The sequence below is a fragment of the Ischnura elegans genome, chromosome 9, assembly GCF_921293095.1.
Source record: "Ischnura elegans chromosome 9, ioIscEleg1.1, whole genome shotgun sequence".
In the NCBI taxonomy this organism is placed as follows: domain Eukaryota; kingdom Metazoa; phylum Arthropoda; class Insecta; order Odonata; family Coenagrionidae; genus Ischnura; species Ischnura elegans.
In genome coordinates, this window is record NC_060254.1 from 6,488,070 (window position 1) to 6,508,845 (window position 20,776).

Consider the following 20,776-nt stretch of genomic DNA (forward strand, 5'->3'; position numbering starts at 1 on the left):
CGATCCTTCTCTATCAAAGCTGTTTATGATATCAAAGCTATTAATAACAGATATCTTGAGCTCGACCAAAATGTAAACTTGATCCTGAGCTCCAGTGCTGCATTACTTACAAATCCATGAAAGGAGGGTGCTTTGATTTTCTATTGAAATTTTTTTTACCGTTGTTGCTTATGGTTGTTAAAATATTATGCCAAAAAAAAACATTCTCTTATAATTTATGTGAAAATAATCATTATTTTATATGTAAAAATATACATTTTGTGTGAAAAACTGGGGATCTCAAATGGAATTCTCAAGGGCCTAGCTGGTGACCTAGATCAAAAGGGTGGCTATGACTGATACTGCCTGTTTGATCTTCTTGTTAAATATGCTTTATTTAAGTTGTCTGATTCACCAAGATATTATACTGAAGGGCAACTGATTGCATAGCAGTGGCCTTTGATCAACGCAGGCATAATGTTAAAGCCTCTTTCTCTCTATGCACAGAGCTCCAAGATGGCAAGATGCCCTTTAGACTGCCGAGGAATGCCTCGACCCCCCAGCACTCCACTGCCGCCAGCAACACCACCTCATCCCAATGGCATGTAAGTGCCCTTGCTAGTCCATCTACATACTCTAATAATTATAATAATGATAATGATTTTTTTGTTCAAGGGCCATGTCCTATGGAACATGCATTATTTACACAATTTTTCCCTTCAATGAGAACAAAACCAAAGCATAAAACAACTGTAAATTTGCCTCAAATTAATCATTTGGAATAGATGGGATTTGAACCCTGTTTTCCTAATTGTAGGTAAGGTATGCTGTCGGTCACTCCACCAGCCCATCTTCTTCTAAGCATGGGCACAGTTTAAGAGTTTTATTTTGGAGGGGAAGCAATCTTGCTGGAGATTTTGGGACTATTGAATACCCCCCAGTGAAACATGGAAAATGTTTAAATTAGCCTCAGGAAACAGCATTTTAAGGACTATGGTTGACTTAAATTTTTTTGGCATTTCTACAGGTTTATTTCTTTTTTTTTTCAGCCAAATTACCATTTGAGTTGGAGGGTTAGGCTCCCCCTACCCTCCCCAACAATGTGACTTGTAACATGCTGTGCCTTGGAAACAGGATCATAACCTAGATGTGAAAAATTCACTATACCTGATGAATATACACCATATTACTAAACATGTATAAATTACATTCATTTGTTTGTTTTTTTATTTATACGTACAAAATAAGGACTGCAAATAGTCCTTCCTCATATTTCACTCGTAGGACAATCACACACACCCATGCCCTGGGTGATGTTAAGTCAACTGGGGGAGATTCAAACCTGTGACCTCTAGTTTGGAAAGCAAGGAAGTTACCCCACCGCCATTGAGGGCGGCCTGGTATTACAGTGAGCATTAATTGCCTTTGTATTTTTCTGGGCATTGTAATTTTGAATTGACTTGCAGAAAAGCATTTAATTATTCAATCGGGTATATCAATCTGTATTTTTAAAGCAGATTTTAGGGTTGACAGTCCGTATGCATTTGGTAATTTCAAATAGACTTCTGTATCTTAATGCTCTGCAAACTTCCCTCTGGTTGAGCATAATCATTTCTTACAGATAATCAGGTGTTTTTCATGATAATATGTTTTGTATAAACACGGATGCTGAAACATTACTTTCTTCTATTGTTTCAACCATGGCCAGTTATGGCAATGGATGAAACCACCCTGAAGTAGGTCCAACTTGGCAAATTGCAAGAGCACACCATTAGTAATTTATTTATAAATACCACTTAAATACTTTTATGGTATGCTTTTTAATATTAATGTGACCTTGCTAAAGAAGCACTTCAAAAATTTTATAAATTATCTGGTTTCCTTTTCATGTAGACAGAAAGACATCCAGAAATGTTATGGAGGCAAGTGGGAGGGGGGGGGGATTTGGCAAATGCTTATCGTTGCCTACCTCAATGGAGGGAATGGCCACAAATGTGCTCATGTGATACTTGGATCTCTCCCAAATGATTGATTTTTTCACTATTTCCCTCTGATTTTAATTCTTACGTCTTGCATGGCTGCTGTAGTGCCTGACTGGCCCAGAAATACTCTCGATTGCTGAAGTAGATGGCGTGGAAGGCAACGTTCAAGTCAACCAGACAGAATTCGTGCATCGCTTGTGCCCAGCAATCCTTTATGGTGCTTTGGGTGTGGCTGAATCCAGGGTGCAAGAATTGGAAAACCCCACGTCCACTCATCATGCCCATGATGATTCGGAAGAGCAGGAAATGGAGCCAACTCATGGTCCTCCTAGCAGCGACCTCAAAGGTCAGCTTAAACACTTTTTTTGAACAAATATTACTGTACAGGCATCCCTCAAGTTACGTAAGAGATGCATTCCGGCAGACTCTGCTTAAGTCGAAATTTACATAAGTCGAACCTTGGCGTTAGTGCTTCAGAGATTGCGATCGGCGCGGTGAAATTCTCAGCGGAGAAATGTGCGGTAAATTCTCGGTGAAGTTTCATTCGATTCACTGCGATATTCATGAACTCTACCGCGTATTCTTACGTTATTAGATACAAAATCGATAAACATTAATATTGTCTGAGAGTTGCATCTCGAGCATTGCCAATCAAAATGCGTAATATCATTCCCAGAGTTGACCGATCGCGTGGATTTGGGAAAGTATGGTATCTCAACGCTACATTACTAAACTGAATACTTAAATTGATTCATTATGTTATACTGCGATCTAAGGGCTCAAAGTATGCATCGTCTACCTACCTATAATCATTATATCTTCTGCCTTTTATATATTACGTTGATCGATGAATCTGGTGGTTTCACTGTCACAGTTAATACACGCAGGAGGAGTGTCTTGGATTACGAGCAAATAACACACAAAAAAATACCAGTAAATTACTATATTCTTACATACATTCACACGCACATACACTCAATCTTTCGCGCATTGAAATATACTTTCATTCTCTCATATCTCAATAAAATAACATGAAAATATCGGTGACGGTTTAGTTTTATCGAATCTCCGAATTTCGTCGTATCTTCGCCAAAATTAGTATACATAACTTATTTCACATTCGAAACAATCCTAGGGGTGGGCGAAAGTGCTTCGAGTACAAATAAAAATTTACTAATTCATTACTTATCTTGGTATCGGATGGGTAAATTATACGTTGCAGGAGCCATCATAGGTGAGAAAAGACGTTGCCAAAATATCGTCACTTGAATATTTACTTCGCTGGAAACATCGAAGAGTATTTCCAAAGCATGAAGCTAATTAAAAGTGAGCTTTTATTCAGCCAACTCCGTCATTAGCGTGCAACAAAGTTTGTGGGGAAAAGCTTTCAATGACGCAATATTCATTTACAGTTGCACACAATATGAGAGAACGAGAAAATGCAGCTTAATAAAATTTTCCGCCAGAAACATGTAAACAATTACGCAATTAATATCGTGTGTCAACTTTTTCTTAACTTTTTCGCGGCGTTCATTGCCAACACTCAAAATTTCAATGGCGTTACGTGGGTACTGATCAATTCTTTTCCGCAATAAAGATTTATGATTTAACTTCATTTTCTTTTAATTCCACAGATGGAAATGTCCAAACTTAAGGATACAATTTTTAAATAGTTAAAAGTCGGAGTTCGGGTGTGCATGCTGTATAACAAGTTGTATCGTACAGGAATGAGCGCTACCACATCCATTGCTAGAACTGCAAAATTATCACGTTGATTGCTGACTTAAGATTAAGCGATTTTTCTACAGAAATTAAGGAAAATTCGAGAAATGACAAAAATGGGTCACTTTGTTATTTTTAGCACGTAAAAAACTCGATAACTATTCGATATTTTTTCTACCATGGGTTGTACGAGCGAATATCTACTTCTTCGCGCTAGCATTCCAAAATTAACGTAATCATTTGAAATACGGTTATCGCTTACGTAAGTACGGATTTACGTAAGTCGAGACATACGTAACTCAGGGGATGCCTGTACTAATTATTAATATTACTGTACTAAGGTATTCCACAAGACTGTCCTGAAAAATATTAGCATTTAATGTTAACTATTGGAAGTAATTTTAGATAACATTGTCAAGTTGAAAGAACACCTGAAAAATATGTCAGTGCACCTTAATAAAGCTTGTTAGGGTGTGCCAAGCATAAATTATGTGATTAATATTCAAATATAATTTACCGTAAATCACTCAAGTTTACCAGAGAGCACAGTGGGAATGCAAGGAAAGGAGTTGAAGGAGAATTAGAAGCAATCCCCTTTCTTTTCCATAAATCTAGTTAGTTTGCTTTAAGATACAATGGGGAACTTGCATGAATTTTTTTTATTTCACAGACGGACAGAAAATTATTTTCTGAATACAACAAAGAAAACCCCATGTATATCTGAGTTTTCCTTCGCGAGATATTCAATGGTAAATATAACGAATTTTAAAGCGCGGGAAAAACTCCCTCACCCCCCAAGCCACTGCTAACGAAGCCTCGATGACGTCAAAGGTGCCTAAACATCACGCGAAGCTATTGTTGTGATTGTTTGTAATAGTTGCCAGCAGTTGTGAGAGCTTCGTTTGTTAGACGCGTTGATTATTTTATATTTAAAGATAAATATCCGACGAAAGAGGCTTGGAAGCCCTCATATTTTGCATTATTTATAATATTAATATCTGAGTCAGGGCATAAAATATAAAACTGGAGTAGTTAAACCAAAAATTTTACAATGCCTAAATAACATCTTTGTAGGAGTCTGAGCCAAGGCCGTTGGAAGGGGGATACGTTAATTGTCAGTTGATGTTATCGACGGCATATCATTCATTTAAGTATGTAATTAGAACGATTTTGATGTTTACTAATGTCCGCTATGCTTTTATATACAATAACTTCATCCGTTTATTCGTAGGTACCGTAGAATTCGTCGTTTAGGACTGTCTGTGCTTGTATTATGGGGTGAGTTCCAGTCAATGCAACTTTTGCTCGCTGACTGAAGACATCTAGGAACATTTTTGTGCCAAAATAGTGTTATTTTCAGCGTGACATCTCCCGTTAAGCTACTGATAATAATCACAGTGCCAGTGGTTGTAATGCACAAAGTTTGACAAGGTTGAAAAATATCGGCCAAGAGTTATCAGTGTTCCATCGTGATTGAATGTGAAAAGTGCTATTACGCTATCGACAAATGTCTAACAGTAGTGTAAAAATTGTCAGTGGCGTGTTAGCCTCCGTTGTTCACCGTAGATATGACATTTCACGATCAAGCTATTGAAATAAAAACTGTGTGTGAAGTTTGTTATTCCATTATTTCTACGAATAGTAATGAGAAAAGTCACCTGTGTCACTTGTGTGGGCTAATTTAAGGGTTTAAATCAGTGAATAAATAGTTGTTTCCACCATAACGAGCTCTGTTATTGTAAGTTGTACGTGATGAATATAAGAATGTGACAGTGACTTCCAGTTTTTGATAAGACTATTTGCCTATTTCCCAGCATATTTTTATGGTATATGCTAGTATATTGTTTATGGATTTACCTATATTATTGAAATAGGTTGTGGCTTGTGTGTGTTGGCAGCGGAACCGATTCGCGATCTCACATGTGGATTGTGTGCAGACTGTTTTGCTGTGAATTCGTACCAAAGGACGGATAGGACTACCTTCTCCGCTAATTCGGCGTTGCCAAATTCAACAGCACAGCTTACGATCGTTATCCTCTAGTATTACAAGTTTCTTTTACATCTCGATTTGCCACCGACGTATAGAAATAATTTCTCTTAACAATTTCTATGAGGGTCGTGGCATCAATTTTTGGTGTCCTAAAAAAAAGGTGGTGTCCTAACACCCTATGCCACACGCCTTTTAGGTGGCTTGCGGGGTATTATGTAGATGTAGATGGATTTCAGGTGTACTATTCGAACGAGTGGCAAAGTTATCATCCATTTTTCTGATAACTAAAACATACGAAGTGAAACGCTTGTACTTCATCATCCCGATGTCGCATCCCATTTTACTCATTCAAAATAGTTTTTAGAGCAATCTACGACCCATGCAAGTTCCTCATTCTCTCAACAGTCCCGCACATCGTCCCAAGACAACTGCGTGCCTTCTTGACGACCAACGTCTCTGCTAGCTTGCAGTTCCCAGATCATCCTCACCAGATGTAGGGCAATGAGAGATGAAAGGAAGGCGTTAGGTGTCTTAAAAATATATCCCTGTGTCTTAATAAGTGTGCTCTTTATTCTCATAAGATGGCCACTCTTTCAACTATGATCACAACATTTATGCTTTTTTAAGTAAATAAACTCTAACTATAGCAAAAAAACACTGCCTGGCACACATATTTTAAATTTAACTATTAACACTTCCCCTTTACAGACAATGGCATATCATCAGTCTAAACATTTTTTTTCTTTAACATACAATATTACACATTGCATTTTTTTAAAGTATAATTCCAACATTTTAAAAATCTCATTTTAAATTCTTTTAAAAATGTTTATACATAATTCTGGTTACTAACTTTATCGGCATTATTTCTATTCTTGTAAATGGTCATTTACAAATTGTTTTGTAGACTTAAATCCCTATTTTAGCCACTTACACAATGTCTTTTTAACTTATTACTTTATTTTTCTTTCCCAAATGCCAATAAATCATCTATCATACTAAATGAGTTTTCAGTTTAATGGCACATGATTCTGTTATTAACTCTATTTCTAGCCCTTTAACTGTCCATCAGCACAGTGGAACCTCGATCTATCGTTTTGCAGGGGGATGGACGAAAAAAAAAACGATGAATGCAGGAAAACGATCAATTCAGGAATAATTGGCTAGGTTGCGTTCCTGCTGTTGTGTGACGGGGAGAGACGGTACGAATGATCGGAAAACACGGATAACCCAAACTTTCTCTCAAATGTCTTGCAATGTTCATAATTTACCTAAAACAAACAATATTTTCTTATTTAAGCAGTTATTCTGTTATTTTAGAGTGCTTTCTGGACTCAATGAGAGCTTTCTTCGCCAGTTCGTGATCTTTTTAGCAGCGATAACATGGTTGTATTCGTATTATTAATGCTCCATGCAAGGCCTGGTTTCGAAAACCACACATCCGTGGCACAAACACTCAACGACTGTTAAAAAATTCTCTCAAGTCTCCTCACCCCCTCCCCCTTCCCACATTCCAACCCCCCCCCTCTCCCTTGCCTTAACCCCCCTCCTCCATTAGCCCACTACGCCACCAGCCAATCACTTCACTTCCGTCATTGGTTCCCCTCTTGTGTTTTAACACCCAATGCTGTTTTAGTCCTCCCCCATTGGCCCCTTCATCTTCAACCCTCCCCATTCCTATTTATATTTTGGTTGTCCTCCCATCCCCTCCACTTTCAGCCTTACGTTGTCCCCTCCACTTTCAGCCTCGTGTTGTGAGTGCATTTGGTTCTTCCATCAGCACGCTGAAGCCGAACCACTTTATAGCCGAAATACGTATACTTGTGTTTTCCTCTTCCCCATGCCAATCCCTGACGACACTCTCTTGGAGCAATATTTTTTCTCCCGGAACATCAAAGCCATCTATAGGTGAGTGAATGTGTGAGTGACTGCTTATTGAGTGCATGTGTTTCCACAAATCACTGGCCATCTCTAACAGGCCCATCCTGTGAAGATTCCCGGTTTTTTGTGGAGCGAGAATCCTTATTGGAGGTCCCTTCAGCCCCCACAAAGGACCTTGTTGTGTATGTTTGTTGTGAGTGAATGTGTGTGTGTTTTTTGGGCTTTCCGGTTGAGAGGCTGGTATTTGGTCTCTGCGGGGAAATTCTCCCCCATCCCGCACACCAACGCAGTAACATTTCTGACTTGCAAGGTAGACGAGCAGGGAGAATTATACGGCTAATTGAGTATTTCCTTTCTACAACGTCAGTGGCATGCCCACCTGATCCTCGGCTTCATCCCACTTCTTGTTTTCCCCTGGTAGCTTGCTCTACACCCACCCCTATTGTCATGTGCTGCGGACAACCCGAGGCATTCTGCAATATTCATGTGCTTCAAGCCTGAATTCTTTTTTCAATCATTTTTTGGTCGGGGAGAGTTGTCCGATGACAGTGCAAAAGAAGGAGCGGAGAACCCTTTGCCAGCACGGTTTGCTGCCAACCACTGCCCTCAAAATGCACCTCGCATCCTCGCTAGTCATGCAACGTTGTCACATGCATATGAAGCACTGAAACAAGCCCTTTCTTCGAACCTCCAAAGGAAGGGATTCTTCCTCTGGGTCCTTCACGCTCGTCGTCCCTTCCTGCTCCTTTCTTCACGGAACCCTTTTGTTTACAATTGACGTAGGTGTTTCACACTCTTGCTTAGCAACCTTGCACCCAACTCCGGTCTAGACCATCCTCCCTGTCTTCAAGCAACTGGTGGCCGGACTGTTGGTTTATCAACTTACGAACAAGGTCTAGGAACGCATCTAGTTCATATATGGAGGACATACTGTATTTGGGAAGATATCAACCCTTGATTGCATCATGCTGCATTCTTCTATTGAGAAACTGAAGCAAATTTTCCTGTTTATATATATTTCAGAGTAATTTAATAGCGTTTATAATATACTGTTTTTTTTTTCAACGATTCCTAAAAGAAACGTACTAATGAACTGTGTTATTACGAATATCTGGTTTCTCGGTCCCGTGAACTTCATAATAACAATAGTCTGCTGTAGTAAGGTGAACGTACCACCGATGGTAGAGTGGGGTGGTTCCCTAATTTTGGCTTCAAATTTAAGAGTAGGGTGCCAAGTGCATAGTACTCAAGATACACCAGCAGAAAAAAGGTACGACATACAATTGACAGGCACAGGATAAAAAAATTGAATAACATCTATTTCATATTCCGACAAAGACAATAGGCGGTTTCACAATCACGTGGAACAACTCCACACATTGCAGACTTCTTGAATGTGGGTAGTCTTTAAATTTTGTCAAGCCCGAGGTCACATCCAAAAAAATCCACCAACAGCCGATCAACGATGGCGCTGAAGTCATGGTGGGAACCGTGACAAACTGCCAACAGTGTTGCCAAACCTTTAGAGTTCTCTCATAGCTCTTGACTTATTCCATCCTAACTCAATGTAATGCATTCTTCGCTGTATTCCCCAATTCCATTCCACTCCCAGCTCATGAGACAATGCTTTGCACTGGTATGCTTTTCGCCATTGGTGCCAGACACATAGTGTTAGCTATGTAGTCATTTCCGGCACCTTTGAAGCGATTATCCTGAAACCTCTCCATAGTTAGATGGGATATTGCTTAGGTGCTGGGCTTAAAATACCTGTGGCTACCAATGATGTTTCTGAGGGTGTCTAATTACATTTGGCAATGTTAACTTGGCTCCCTCTTTCTCCCCCATCAGTGAAGCTTACCCAAAAGTGTCTGGGCTCTCATTTAAGGCCCTCCCACTTGCTCTAGCCACTCCTGCTCTGCCGCAAAGATATTTTGAACTGGGTGTAATGGAGACTGACTCTGCAATTTGGATGTGCTTATAAAAGAATGAACGAGCGTGCTGCACCCGCTCCCAGCGGGCTTCCCCCGCTCTTTTGATATGCAGGTCCACAGAGGGGTAGGCGCGTTTCTAATTTTAAAATGTAGAAAAAAAGGCAGGGTCTTATGTACAAATTTAATTGGAATGTTCATGTGCAAATTGAGGTCAAAGGACCTCTTTAAACACAACATTGGAAGTAATTACACTATCCTCTGTTAAATGCACATGATGACTCATACTACTTACATATCAACAGGAGACTTGAATGTGGAATCAGCCGCATTTTGATAAAAGTTATTTAAAGAATGCGAGATATTGTTGCAAATGAACAAATGCATCAGTTTGTGCGCCGTTAACGTCAGGAATATTTACCGGTTTTTGTTGTTTTTTTTGTTTTTGTTGTTAAATTACTTAAAAACCAATTTTAGGAAACAATAGCAATATTTAGGAAGTAAGATATGCCGTCGCATGTTCTCTGGTAAATTCTGTGCGTTTTGGTACCTCATTTGTAGAGTTTGGTTGCGTATAAGTTGAGAAAAAGGTATCTAGACAGTCGAAATAATATAGAAGATGGAACGATTCTAATTGCAGTGTGGCTGTATGCATCGCTGAGCGTGATTGTGATCAGCCTGTGTGGTCTGCTGGGTGTGGCTGTGATTCCCGTGATGCAGAAGGTGTTCTACCACCAGTTGCTGCAGTTCCTCGTGGCTCTCGCCGTGGGAACACTCTGCGGTGACGCCCTCATCCACCTCCTTCCACATGTGAGTGCAGGCGTCTCACGTTCTCGTGGTGCTCTTCTCCAATATCGTGAGCAATAGCATGTCACCACTCGGTGGAATGTTTTTGACATTCCATTATTCTCTGATCACAGTAAACTCTCGATCATATGAAATCAGCGGGACCGGAAAATACGGACTTCATAATATTGAGTTTTGTAATTTCAAACCTTTATTCTCACTCACAAAAAAATGTTTGCATTTGTTCCCACCATCCTTTTTCTGTCTTTAGTGGCCTTGTTTAATGTTTTCGGTGGCTATTTAAGATGGAATCTTTAAAAAATGCCCTTTCTTATCAATTTTGTGTTGTGAAAGATCGTTAAAAAATCATACGACCCTAAACCTCCCATTCTTTCAAGTTGAATATCAATGATCTTAGTGCTAAAGAAATTCCCGTCTATTTAGAAAAAATAATCATTAGGAATGGACAGATCCAGGATTTTTTTCGAGCCCTTTCGGATCGGAAATTTTCTGATCCAAAAATCAATTTTCAAATTCCTGCAATTAAACTAAGTAATTATTCAAGTTTATTCTTGGTACATACAATCAAAGGAATGCTTTTTAGATTTTCATACACATATTGATATTTTCATAAATTAAAAATCATTTTTATAGGATTTCAAGTTGTTATTTAAAAACTTCTTTACATGCTCAGGACCTAAACTGTTACGCTTGGGTTTGGAAATGAAAATAGGAAAAATCTTTGGACCACTGACTAGTGGTTTAGCGTGAGGGGGAAGTGCATTGCGTCCAGATCCCCAGAATTATAAAACACAATTACTTTCCTTTGTAAAACGAAATAAATATTGAAGAATCATGAATTTACAATAGATTTCTTTGAAAAATGAAGTTTTTTCGATTGTGAAGGGTGTTAAAATTAGTTTGAAACCCTCTACTTTGTACCCTGTTTGTTTAAAAATTTTTCCCCTGGTTTTGAAATCCCCCTAACAAAATTCCTGGCTACCCCACTGCCATCGACTGAATTCAAATTTTCCTCACATTTCCCCCGAATTTTGTCACTTTCTCATCGCATACCGTCTGGTAATATCCCATCCAGTTCACCTTTTCCATTGCTCCTTTTTGGCCATTTTTTTTTCTCCTAGAGTGGAGCTCATGGAGTGTGTGACATTTCAACTGAGATGACCTTATCGTGGTGCCCTATCAACCCTTGCTGAGGTTCCGTATGAGTCAAGAGAGCATGCTTGTGTAGGGTTTCTGTTAGTCTTTGCTGCTTCCATTTGTGCAGACCAACGCAGTGACCTGACCTTTGACGAGAGGTCTCATTTGTTTGCTTTTCTCTCTCTTGTTTGCAGGCCATGTCTCCTCCTGGCCACCACCATATCTCGCAAGATCACCACGCCACTGTGGCCCACGAGCACGAGGCGTCTTCGCACGAGGACCACCACGAGACAAACATGTGGAAGGGGCTGGGCACGCTGCTGGGACTGGTGTTCTTCTTCACGACGGAGAAGTGCCTCACTCTGGTGGGAGACTGGCGAAAGAGACGACAGAAAAGGAATAAGGTGCGCTTCGTAGGCGTGTGTCTGGCTGGGTAATCCTGTCCATTAAGGGGGGCCTCGTGCCCCCAGGACACTTTAAATGTAGACAAGATTATTTTTACAAATGTTAATAAATTTTATATTTTAATATAAAAGTTATACATATGTACACATTAATGACTTCTATATATTGAAAGTAAGGTTATATTTTGCTCCGCCTTTTTCAATGCCGTATTTTTTATGGCCTTCGGAATGGTGAACACATCCCTGAACTAGTAGTGGTTCCGTTGAATTGGCCTTAGTTTGGCTGTAATTAATTAATTTTCATGTGGTACTTCTCACAAGCCAGGTATAGTTCCATGATATCACACCACTCATCAGGCGGGTCAGGTGGGGTAGTGGTTAGCATTTACGGCTACCACCCAGGGGACCAGGGTTCGGGGCTTCGTGATGGCTGTATATTTTGTTGTGATCGTACAGCGTCAACTTTTTCATCGATTTTAATTGCGACAAGCATAGATATGAAACTATTTTTTATCACCATAATGGCGTTAGGTATTTAAGCAGTGTCATTTCAAACACGGAGATACGACGACTACACTAGCATGGGGTTGGTGTGCGCCAAATTGTTAATTTTTTCATTGCTTATACTGATCAACTTCCACATTAAAAATGGAAACCATCTTGCGAGAGCACATGCCATTAAAGGCTCGCGGCGACCAACAACATCCGTACAGACATCATTATTAAGAACAAAAAACGATTATAAAATGCCATATTTCTCGAACACTTGCAATTCACTTTACTCCAAAGGGAGTTTACTTACACAGTACCTATGTGCTAAAATAACCATTCAGAAATATAATTTCCATTAATAAAAAGGATGAAATAAAAGTTGATGACCCTGGACCGGGCGTGGTGGCATATAAAATATGTCAATCTTCGAAAGCCAAGGATTGCAACATCGTACGTACATTCTGTACCAGAATGGTCTCGTGTATTCCTACAATATACTTTGACTGTCTATATTGCGAGTTTTCAAAGTTCGAGGTATTGTAGCTAATTTTTTTAGATCAGCAAGAGGAACCCGTCACACGTGGCGTATAAATTATGCCGTGCGACTGGCCGTGTACCACCTGTGTACCTTTATAGCTGTATCACCTATAAATGTACAAGATTTTACTAATTTCTACAAATAAAGATTAATTTTAACAAAAATCGAGTGTTATCATATATGCACATAACATGGGCAAAGTACGCCATTCGCCCGGTTGTGTAGAAATAACAGTCGCACCCGCTAGAGGGTTAAAAGCTGCAATTACACCAAATGTGTCTTGTGCTCGCCGCTTCCCAAGATCTTCGTTAGCCCTTCCAACATAATAACAAGATGCCCACCAACAAATGTCATTTCTTAGAAAAAAAAGCCACTGTTTTAGCCCCCCGCTAATCTATCGGTATGTTATTGAGGAAAGTAGAAAGTGGAGCCTTCACTTCTTCGCGTTGGAAATGACACTGCTTAAATACCTAAACGCCATTAAGGTGATAAAAAATAGTTTCATGTCTATGCTTGTCGCAATTAAAATTAATGAAAAAGTTGATGCCATATGATCACAATGAAGACAACAAAATATACAGCCATCACGAAGCCCCAAACCCTGGTCCCCTGGGTGGAAGCCGTAAACGCTAACCATTACCCCACCTGACGAGTGGTGCGATATCATGAAACTATAGGCGACTTGTGAAAAGTACCGCATGAAAATTAATTAATTACAGCCAAACTAAAGCCCATTCAACGGAACCACTAATAGTTCAGGGATGTGTTCACCATTCTGAAGGCCATAAAAAATACGGCATTGAAAAAGGCGGAGCAAGTTTCGTGGTCTCCCCTTGTAAGTGAAAGACCCCATCATTATTATTCCTGAGTATCACAGTGCATGTGATAATGAAAGTCGTCCAAATAAGAATGTAACATGTAGATGAAATTATTAAAAGAAAAACTCCTTTAGGCAGCAACAATTCTCAATCAGCTGGTGCTTTCTGAGATCACATTTAAATGGTGTCATGGTGGTCAGATATCAAGTATCAGTTTTCATATTGTAATTTGTTGTAAATTTTTGGTAGGTAAAATAGGTTATATTATCCTGCTTTTTAAAATCTTGAGCTTACTGTATGTTGAAGAGAGAATCTTTGGGTGAAAATCATAATAAATGTTGCACTTTCTCTTTTGAAAAGGGTGAAGTAGGTAATGGGTCAATATTGGGAAAATAGAAGACTGCTCTCTGCATGGGGAGTTGAAAGGACATTAATAAATTCCATACAAACCTTCATAGAACCTGTCTTTGAACAGTAACTCTTGGTGTCTGTGGTCACATGATAATTCCTGCTAATGAATCCTAATAAGATATTCTACTGATCTAGGGATATCCTTACACTAATTGAGCGAATTTTATGCAAAGATTGTCATGCATTGAATGCCCAATATACGTACATACTGCTTTGTCCCGAGTGCTGCATAATGTGACTTTTTTTCTCCGATAGCCAGTGCCGTCAAGGGTGCGCGTGATGAGGGAGGCGGGCCCGTCCTCGGCCGTGGAGAGTGCCGGGCAGGTGCTCAACTCGGGCACAGACGTTCTCCTAGGCCCAGGGGCGTGTGGGAGCAATTCACCTCGCCTGGGAACTGCTAGCAGCAACAGCGTGGGCGAGAAACTGTGCAAACACAAGTACTCCTCATACCCTTACTGCTACGGCGAAATCACCACAGGGGAAATAATCCACGAGACAGCATCTGCTCCCGTCACAGGTTTGTTATAATAACGATTATACAGTTATAATTTTACGAGCTAAAACACCAATGCAAAAAGTAGGTGGTAATTTAATTAAAATCTTTTCTTTCATTTGAGCAAATGATGTAGAGAAATCTGTTGACCTAAACGTGATTAGTTGTGGTCATGGTGATGGAGGGGCAGGGGTGTTTTTGGCAGATGTGCTCATCTCACACTGCATGCATCGGTCATTCTTTGGTTGTCATGCCCTGGTGTCCTGATCCAAAAAGATCTTTTTTTATCATTTGCCTCACCTAGACTGCAAGATTGTGATATACCATGTGTGGGCAATCATTTTAGTCAGTTTTTTGTATTTATTTTCAAGGGTTACTGATCATTGAAAATGTTTTTTTTAAATTGTTGGAAATTTCAAATTTTTTTCCTGTGAGGCCAATGGAAAATGCTTATGGGGAAATTAGTGGTAACTGTGAGCGTGTGTGGTATCTCAAGTGAATTTCTCTCTTGCTTGTCTCCCCCTATAGCAGAAGAGAAGTCCATTGTTCAGGAGAAGAAGTCAAGGCAGCGACGTCGTCACAACGGCTGCAGCGAATCGGCTGGCAACGAGGCGGGTGATGACAAGCTGGAGAAGCTGATGGTGCACGACGGGAGTGAGGGGTTTGTCAAGTCTCCGATAGAGGGCATTGGGCGTGGCTATCCTGAGGGCACGAAGGGGGGTGAGGGGGAGGAGATGGGGGAGGGGGAAGAGGGTGGGGGAGGAGTGGGGGGGAACAGCTACACGGTGATACTGCGCGAGCACGAGCGCCCCCACCACGGGCACTCGCACACGCACGGACATGTGCACTCGGCGCCCCAGTCGATCTCCTCCGTGGCGTGGATGGTGGTGATGGGCGATGGGCTGCACAACCTCACGGACGGCATGGCCATAGGCGCAGCGTTTGCTGCTGGCATTGCTGGGGGCTTCTCGACTGCTGTGGCGGTATTTTGCCACGAATTGCCCCACGAATTAGGTAAGTCTAAGGAATGTGTCTCTTTATAGCTATCCGGAATATGTATCTTTCCAGCTATCAGTGTGAGTGTATCTTTCCTTTCCTTTTGTGTCCTTGTCCAATTCTTCTGTTGGTGAGTGATGAGCTGCCCCAGTGCCATCTATCGGTTACTCTTGTGGGCCAAAGCAAAGGGAGTTTCCTGTGCATGAACCCCCGCCAAAATCATGGTAAATCTAAGCCTCCTGGTAGTGCAACTGGTAGAAGTAGAACACCTGGCTAGCAACCAGGAGGTTCTGGGTTTGTGTCGTCAGGCCACATTTTTAGCAAACTTGGGCCACAAATTATAAGTAAAAATTTAAGGTACAGCAAAGAAGATAGCAAAATGTTTCAGCACAAGAGATGCAGTAACAATTGAGGAAACTCTACTAAGTGCAGAGAAGTTCAGGATGCAGTTGAAATCCCTAATCCCTCGTTTCGATGCTGACCTGATTATTAATACTGACCAAACGGGCTGCTAGTACATGTCAATCTTCATCTGATAGGTCTCTTGACCTGAGGGGAGTTGAAACAGTTCTGGTGAAGATGAAAAGCCTGAACAGGTCAACACACTCATACACAGCCCAGTATGGAATGACTATGTCAGGAAAGCAACTATCCAAGGTTTCTTTTGTGCATTCAAGAAGCTAGGGAACAGTAGTGCAAAGATATGTGGATCAACTGACTGAAAGATTCCAAAATGTTGTGACATGCTCAGAATCGGGAAAATTGACCACAAATATTTATGAATTTTTTAGAAAATGTTATCAAATCACATGTCAATGGAGACTTTACTTTATGACTTGATGAGGACACTTTCAACTGCCTCTGACTGAGTTCAACTGACTGTTGTACTGGTCAATAATTCGAAAGCTTGATAAAGTGACATTGTTGGTATTATGTATTCACAAAATTATCCAAAAACTTACACCGCTATCCAAACATATCGATTCCGACTATTTACGCTGTCTTTATGGCTTTCTTTGGTAATCAAAAAATACAAGAACAGAAATATAATCACTTAAACTGGGAGAATTAATATTTCATAAAATTGAGAATTCCCCGTTTCTTTCTTCACATATGTTGCTACTCAACTCAACTAGATTGTGCATGATAATGACTCTTTAGCTGTTTAACTTCGTTAAATACCGCATTCAAAACAAAAGAGAAACTATAAATAGTAACGATTATGAGGCTTATTGGGTTTATTCAACACCTTCAGATGCAACGAGCACTTGGTTTTGCGAGTAATTTCAGAGGGATTATGAGCACTTGTCAAACCAGGCTTCTGCTCTTTACAGACTGCCCCATTAGTTGTCTGTCATTTTTGACCTTCAACTGTAGTAACTTCCCCTGGAACAATATTCATGAAAATTGGCTTACTTATGGGAAAAGGTCCCATGTTTTGTTGAGTATTAGTAAAATTTTAACAACTTTGACCTTCTGACCTCTCAATGTGGGTCCAAACCAAAATTTTAAATTTACCTTTTATGGGGTTTCAATGCTAAAAAAATCGAGATGGAAAAACGTTTGCATTTCATTGATAAATATGTCATTCTTAGGTTTATGGACACTATGAAAACAAAAGTAACATTTTAATTTTCAAAAATTCAACCGTTGACCAATTGAGGTCACGGTAAATTTCATTGGGGTGGCAAGAAGAATAGCATGTCTACAAAGGTCTAATAATCCACAAGTTCCATAGGTGTAAGCATAAAATCCATAATCCATAGGTTTTAAAAGTTCCCAAAGTCAGTGGTGTAGTCTTATCCACTAATTGACCTCCCAAGGCTAATACGGAGGTCAAAGGTCATAGAGGTAACTGTCAGGTCATCATGACAGCCAAAATATTGAACCATTGGTTTTAAATGGTGCCGAGGTGATGTTGATTTATTGACCTCCAAAGGTTGTATACAGGTAATGGATGTTTTAAAATATCAGGGAAACTACTGTCCCTACCAAAGGCTTTGAAGAGTGACCAAGTGAGTGGCTTAGTCCATATATCCATTTTGTTAAATTGTCGACCTCCTGAGGTCATAAGATGGTCAAAGTTAATGGAGGTGTACACAGAAATATGTATCCGGAAAATCAACCTGGCAAGCGAAAAGTTTTTATCGAGGAAAGAAAAAAATCGTAAAGCAACAAAATAAATAAGATGCTATGCTGAAATGCAAACATGGAGTTTTGATTGAGCTTGTCAACCATCCAATTGCAGAAGGAAGGAAGATGACCATGGTCTCCTTCACAGTGGCCCCTCACCATTACACTTTGTAGGGCTTCAAGTTTAGAATAATTAAAGTGATACGTGATGGTACCATTAGTTGGAGGAGGGGGTGTGTTGGCCTGGTACATATTTAGAGTGGATAATGAAAGGGTCAGATAGTGGGACTCCCCCAAGCAATATCCTGATAGTGTGAGGTGGATAGGAACTGACCCCTCCTGTCTTTGAACTTGTAAAATTAACACACTTTTGGCTGTCTGGGTTGAGTCCTACACTCTTCTAAACTCACCAACCTTTGAGTTGAGTGAGTTTTTAGTGAGAAAGGAGGAATTTCAACCATTATTTAATAATTTGTGGCTTATAATATTGTGTTTAGGGCACATTTTCAAAGAGGTATTGATGGTGAATTTGTGTTGTTTTGATATCTTGTGCTGATATTGTGGCTTGTTCTTTTTTCCTGAGTGTTTTGATTTCTGTTTCAGGTGATTTTGCTGTGCTTTTAAAAGCAGGGATGACTGCTAAACAGGCCGTATTCTACAATCTCTTGTCATCGTTGTTATGTTTCTTTGGGATGATGCTGGGAATATTTCTGGGGGACACGGAATCTGCATCGCAATGGATATTTGCTGCTGCTGCTGGAATGTTTTTGTATATTGCACTCGTAGATATGGTTAGTACATCCTCTTTAAAGCATTAGTGTGCACTGTGATTGTCAGTGATTTCCTACTTCAATGTATGGATGCCAAATAATTTCTTTCTGTGATTTACTGTTCAATGAGATGCAATTTTCCTCCCTTTTATTTAAACTATTAAATGAGACAGCTACTTTCAATGCACATATTATTTCTGAGTCTGGTGAGCTCATTGTTGCGCATTTGCATGCGTGTGGGTGAGATAGGGCAGAAACATGTTTTCTAAAATGTCCACAACATTGCAATGAACAAACCAATGGTGATCGATTTATTCTCAATAAAAGCAGTCGAGTATTTGTATTCTTGAGGAAGGGAAAAGTTTTGAATTTGATAGACCATGTCTTTGAGAATATAATATTCTCTTAACATTCTTATTTACGGCTTTTTTCCCTGTTAAATGCAGATTGTTGTGCTGGCAATGATGTGATTGGTGACTTTAATAAATCCAATTGAATGCTTGGTGGGTGACAACACATCTATTTTTCATGTTTTGATGATGCAGTGGTGAATTCATTCCTTCTTGATGTGGGGGAAACCTTAGGGAGTGTAATGTCAGACAATTGTTTTTTTTCCCAAAAACCTCTTTATTCTCTTCAAATTACAGTTTTTATTGCTTCACTCCTGAAAGCGATTTGCCCTCTTCTTTCCTTCCCTATTCTCAATTCCCCCTATCCTTTTTCAACAACTACTCCGGGACAACCTTAAAGAACAGTTTATAAATATCAAGCGTTACAGGAGGAATGGGAGTTGCTGGGGGGTGGAGAGGCATATAAAGAGTGGTTCAGTGTGAGGTATCCTAATGTCTTTTGCTGTTGTTTCTTCTTTTCAAAGGTAGCATTGTATCTAGCCTCAAATGGATAGTGTCTCATTAGAGTTGACTACATTTCCCTAGATGTAATCATTAGAGATGATACATTTTTTCAGTGTTTTTGTGGGGCAAAACCCTAAGGAAATACAGTCATTAAAGAACTGTGGAAGATTGTCATAGTGTTGGTCAGTGGGTTGCCTTTTCAGTCAGAGACTGTGGCCATGGGGAAGGATTCTATGTTTGATATTGAGCTTAGTTTTGGTGAGGTAATCTCTTTCATTTAGTGGTGGTCATTTAGTACTTTGGGATTTCCACTTACAGATGTGTTATGCCTTAGAGCATGGGTTGTTTGAAATGATTTTCATGGAAGGTTAGCTTTAAATTTAATTTCAAACGTGGATAGGATTGGCAAATCTTCCTGAGTCTACGAGACAAAGAAGCTCAACGAAATTCAAATGCATCGCACCGTCAGATTGCTTCAAAATCTCTGCATACCCTTAAAGACTTTTTTACATTGGGATAAATATGTCTGTTTTTTTGTCCTGTATGAACTGATGAGCTCAGTGGTAATGATACTTAAAAACCAATAATGCTATAACTATTGTTATTATGGAATCAACTAAGCACTGGTGTCTAACTCGGCCCCTCTATTCCAGATTCCTGAGCTGACCACAAGCCACTCAAAGGAAGGAGGTTCGTTTTTCCAGTCTGTGCTGCAGTTGCTTGGTGTGATAACTGGCGTGGGCATAATGTTGCTCATTGCTCTCTACGAGCATGACCTCAAGGACATCTTTGGGGGTGACTAGGCTTAGTGCTGGACTCTCCCTTCTCCAGGGAATTTGTCGAGAATTGTTCCTAACGCAAGTGGGGTTGTTTGTGTCGCAAATGGCTGCAGTCTTCAAGCTTCCCCTCACCAGTAGTGATTTCTTCCAAGTTGAGTGACTACCATGTGGGTGAACCACAGACATTAGTGAAACGTGATCATGATGCATAAAATAATGGTATTAATATTTTCTTTCCCCCCCTCTGACTAAGAGTCTCTTCTTCTCATCATTTGCTCGACCTCTCTTGACAAGACAATGAATCAGAAGAACGTTTTTTTACTAGTGCAGACTAACTGTAGTCTTAATTGTTTATACTTTGTATTGTACTTGTGCGTGATGCATACTACTTAAATCAAAAGAATGATGTGAAGTAATTGATGTCGAAATACACAGCTGTATTTCTCCAGCAGAAGAATGTTCATTTATCCAGGTGTGCTCTCGAGGAGTTACCGCTTAATTATTTTCATCGAACCATGGATCTTAATTCTCTTAACCTCTCGATTATTCTATAGTCCATGGGGTGATTTGAGCCCCATCACCCCATGCTTTTTTTTTCCTTAGGTCGAGGAAGCCTGGCCCATTTAACAAACAATGCGTTACTTACTCAAAATAAGGCCCTT

The 20,776-nt window shown here is 39.9% G+C and overlaps 1 protein-coding gene across 1 annotated transcript in view; it reads left to right on the plus strand.

The window, feature by feature from the left end:
• LOC124165876 (zinc transporter foi) overlaps positions 1–20,563 on the plus strand; it is a 77,438-nt gene extending 56,875 nt beyond the window's left edge. The window contains exons 4-12 of the mRNA XM_046543413.1: positions 487–584; positions 2,067–2,307; positions 10,123–10,292; positions 11,621–11,830; positions 14,345–14,606; positions 15,111–15,302; positions 15,333–15,596; positions 18,315–18,502; positions 19,989–20,563. Of these exons, the coding sequence (XP_046399369.1) occupies positions 487–584; positions 2,067–2,307; positions 10,123–10,292; positions 11,621–11,830; positions 14,345–14,606; positions 15,111–15,302; positions 15,333–15,596; positions 18,315–18,502; positions 19,989–20,138 (1,775 nt within the window). The 3' untranslated portion in view covers positions 20,139–20,563. The remainder of the gene's footprint in view (positions 1–486; positions 585–2,066; positions 2,308–10,122; positions 10,293–11,620; positions 11,831–14,344; positions 14,607–15,110; positions 15,303–15,332; positions 15,597–18,314; positions 18,503–19,988) is intronic.
• Positions 20,564–20,776: the final 213 nt, after the last annotated feature.